This window comes from Rhynchophorus ferrugineus, unplaced genomic scaffold (assembly GCF_030347505.1).
Source record: "Rhynchophorus ferrugineus isolate W39M unplaced genomic scaffold, kcgeb_rfMv2 rfM2, whole genome shotgun sequence".
Lineage (NCBI taxonomy): Eukaryota > Metazoa > Arthropoda > Insecta > Coleoptera > Curculionidae > Rhynchophorus > Rhynchophorus ferrugineus.
This window is the reverse complement of record NW_027472581.1, coordinates 38,613,378-38,615,321: the sequence shown is the minus strand read 5'-3', so window position 1 is coordinate 38,615,321 and position 1,944 is coordinate 38,613,378. Positions and strand designations below refer to the sequence as shown.

General features: G+C 31.5%; 1 protein-coding gene across 1 annotated transcript; it reads right to left on the bottom strand.

The window, feature by feature from the left end:
* Window positions 1-209: 209 nt before the first annotated feature.
* On the bottom strand, window positions 210-1,528 carry LOC143192048 (trypsin-like). Its single transcript, XM_076397514.1, has 4 exons — window positions 1,267-1,528; window positions 793-1,028; window positions 619-740; window positions 210-510 (listed from the first exon to the last, which is right to left on the bottom strand). The coding sequence occupies exons 1-4, from the start codon at window positions 1,488-1,490 to the stop codon at window positions 304-306; spliced, it is 789 nt and encodes a 262-aa protein (XP_076253629.1). The 5' UTR covers window positions 1,491-1,528; the 3' UTR covers window positions 210-303.
* Between the last annotated feature and the right edge of the window lie 416 nt (window positions 1,529-1,944).

Below are 1,944 nucleotides of genomic sequence, written 5' to 3'. Positions count from 1 at the left end.
TTAAAACAATTTGTTAATGTCTGATATTTAAAAAAGGTTATATATGCTACATTTCATTCCAGAAAATAATCAACATTTTTCTGTGTTTTAAATTAAATATTGCTATAGAACGATTCTAAAATGAATATAGACAATTTTATGCTTAGGCAAATTTGGTCGTCCGAAATCCCATTTTCAGCCAGTTACTGGAAAGAGTAAGGATACATAGAATTGTTTTATGACTTTATCATACATTACATTATATATAACATTATAAATATATAATCATGGTTATTGCTTATAGAATATATTTAGTATTATATTTTAAATGCCAGTTGTTGTTTGAATCCAGTTTCTATAGGCCGATACTGGAGAGTAAATGTTTGGATAATCACCACATTCCGAACCATCCTTCAAGTGTCCATGTACGTAAGACAAAATTCCATATTGAATGTCGTCAACAATTACTGGTCCTCCGTAATCATTGTAGCAATGATAAGAAACATTTACTACTCCTCCGCATTTCATAACCTAAAATTAAATTTAAATTTACATATATACGTACTTTATTATAGTACAATGTTATAGTAATATACATAGTTTAGTACAATGTATTGTTAAAATTTTAAAATTACTTACGGTTGCACGCGGTATATTCCAGCCATTATAATTATAAGAATCACAAAATTCATCTGAATATAGTGGAACTTCTGTCTTTTGAAGAGCCAGTTGATTGCCTATAGCATTTGGCTTCCCCCATCCTTAAATGAAATTATATTAACATATTAATTCAATATTATGTTATAAATATACCTAATATTGTCGCTTTCCTATTATACGGCCATTCTTGATCTGCTGATGGTAATTTAACGGGATAAATTGTATTGCTGAATGGAATTGGCTCATTCAAACGAATCAAGACACAGTCGAAAGGCCAAGGTGGAAGATCGGATGCTTGTGGATTGTATAATGATTCATTGACGCTAATGACATTAAGACTTCTATTTGCTGGTAATTGACCTTCATCATCAAGAAGATTGGAGCCATATCTAATAGATTATAACTTTAAAAAACTCGCAATAATATACCTTTAAAGTTTATGTTATAACCTATTATCAACTTTGAACAATTATTAGACTATTATTTGTATCAGAATATATTTATGAATTGATAGCATCTCCGAAGCCAGAGAACAATTTACATTTATAAATATATTATATTTAAAACTAATTTTACTTACAAAAATAACAAAGCGATATTTTGGAGTGTTATTGAAAATGCACTTACCTGACGTAACCAAACCAACTTCTAGAATAACATGGATTAGATGATAAAACCCATGTTTCGCCTATGATAGTTCCTCCGCAGATATGAACATTTCTAGGGTTTCTTATTGATACCATATAAGGAAATTCACCTTTAGCCGCTTCTTGACCACCTTGTATTGCAACAGCATGATCAATCAGGCAAAGTGAGAATACCACCAGAACAATTTTAGTTATTGCCTTCATCTTTACTGCTTTTATTGTGTACAATATCAGAACATATTCGTGCTTTTATACCAATTTAAGGTACTAGATAAACACGATAAATACGTTGCAATAATTTTATCCACACATCCTGTTATGATAAAAATGTTATAGAAATAGAATGATTAAAAATATTTTATTTTTTCTTAAACAGAACGTTTACCTATTTACATTTTGCAAAAATATTAGTTATATTTTAAACGCAAACCAGAATACTGAATTTTTTTTTTTTTTTTGGCCTGGAACCGGGTAGGGGAATCCTGTTACGGATACCTGGTCGGGAAGACCCGCAAGAATAAGCGAGTTGGACTGGTTATGTGGAGGCTGCCTCTGGGCTACCCACTAAACCCCACCCTATCAGCTGATCCAATGACCCTAACTGATACTTCTTACTGTTAGTAAGGAGGGTGCCCGTAACCGGTAACACCGTTAAGAG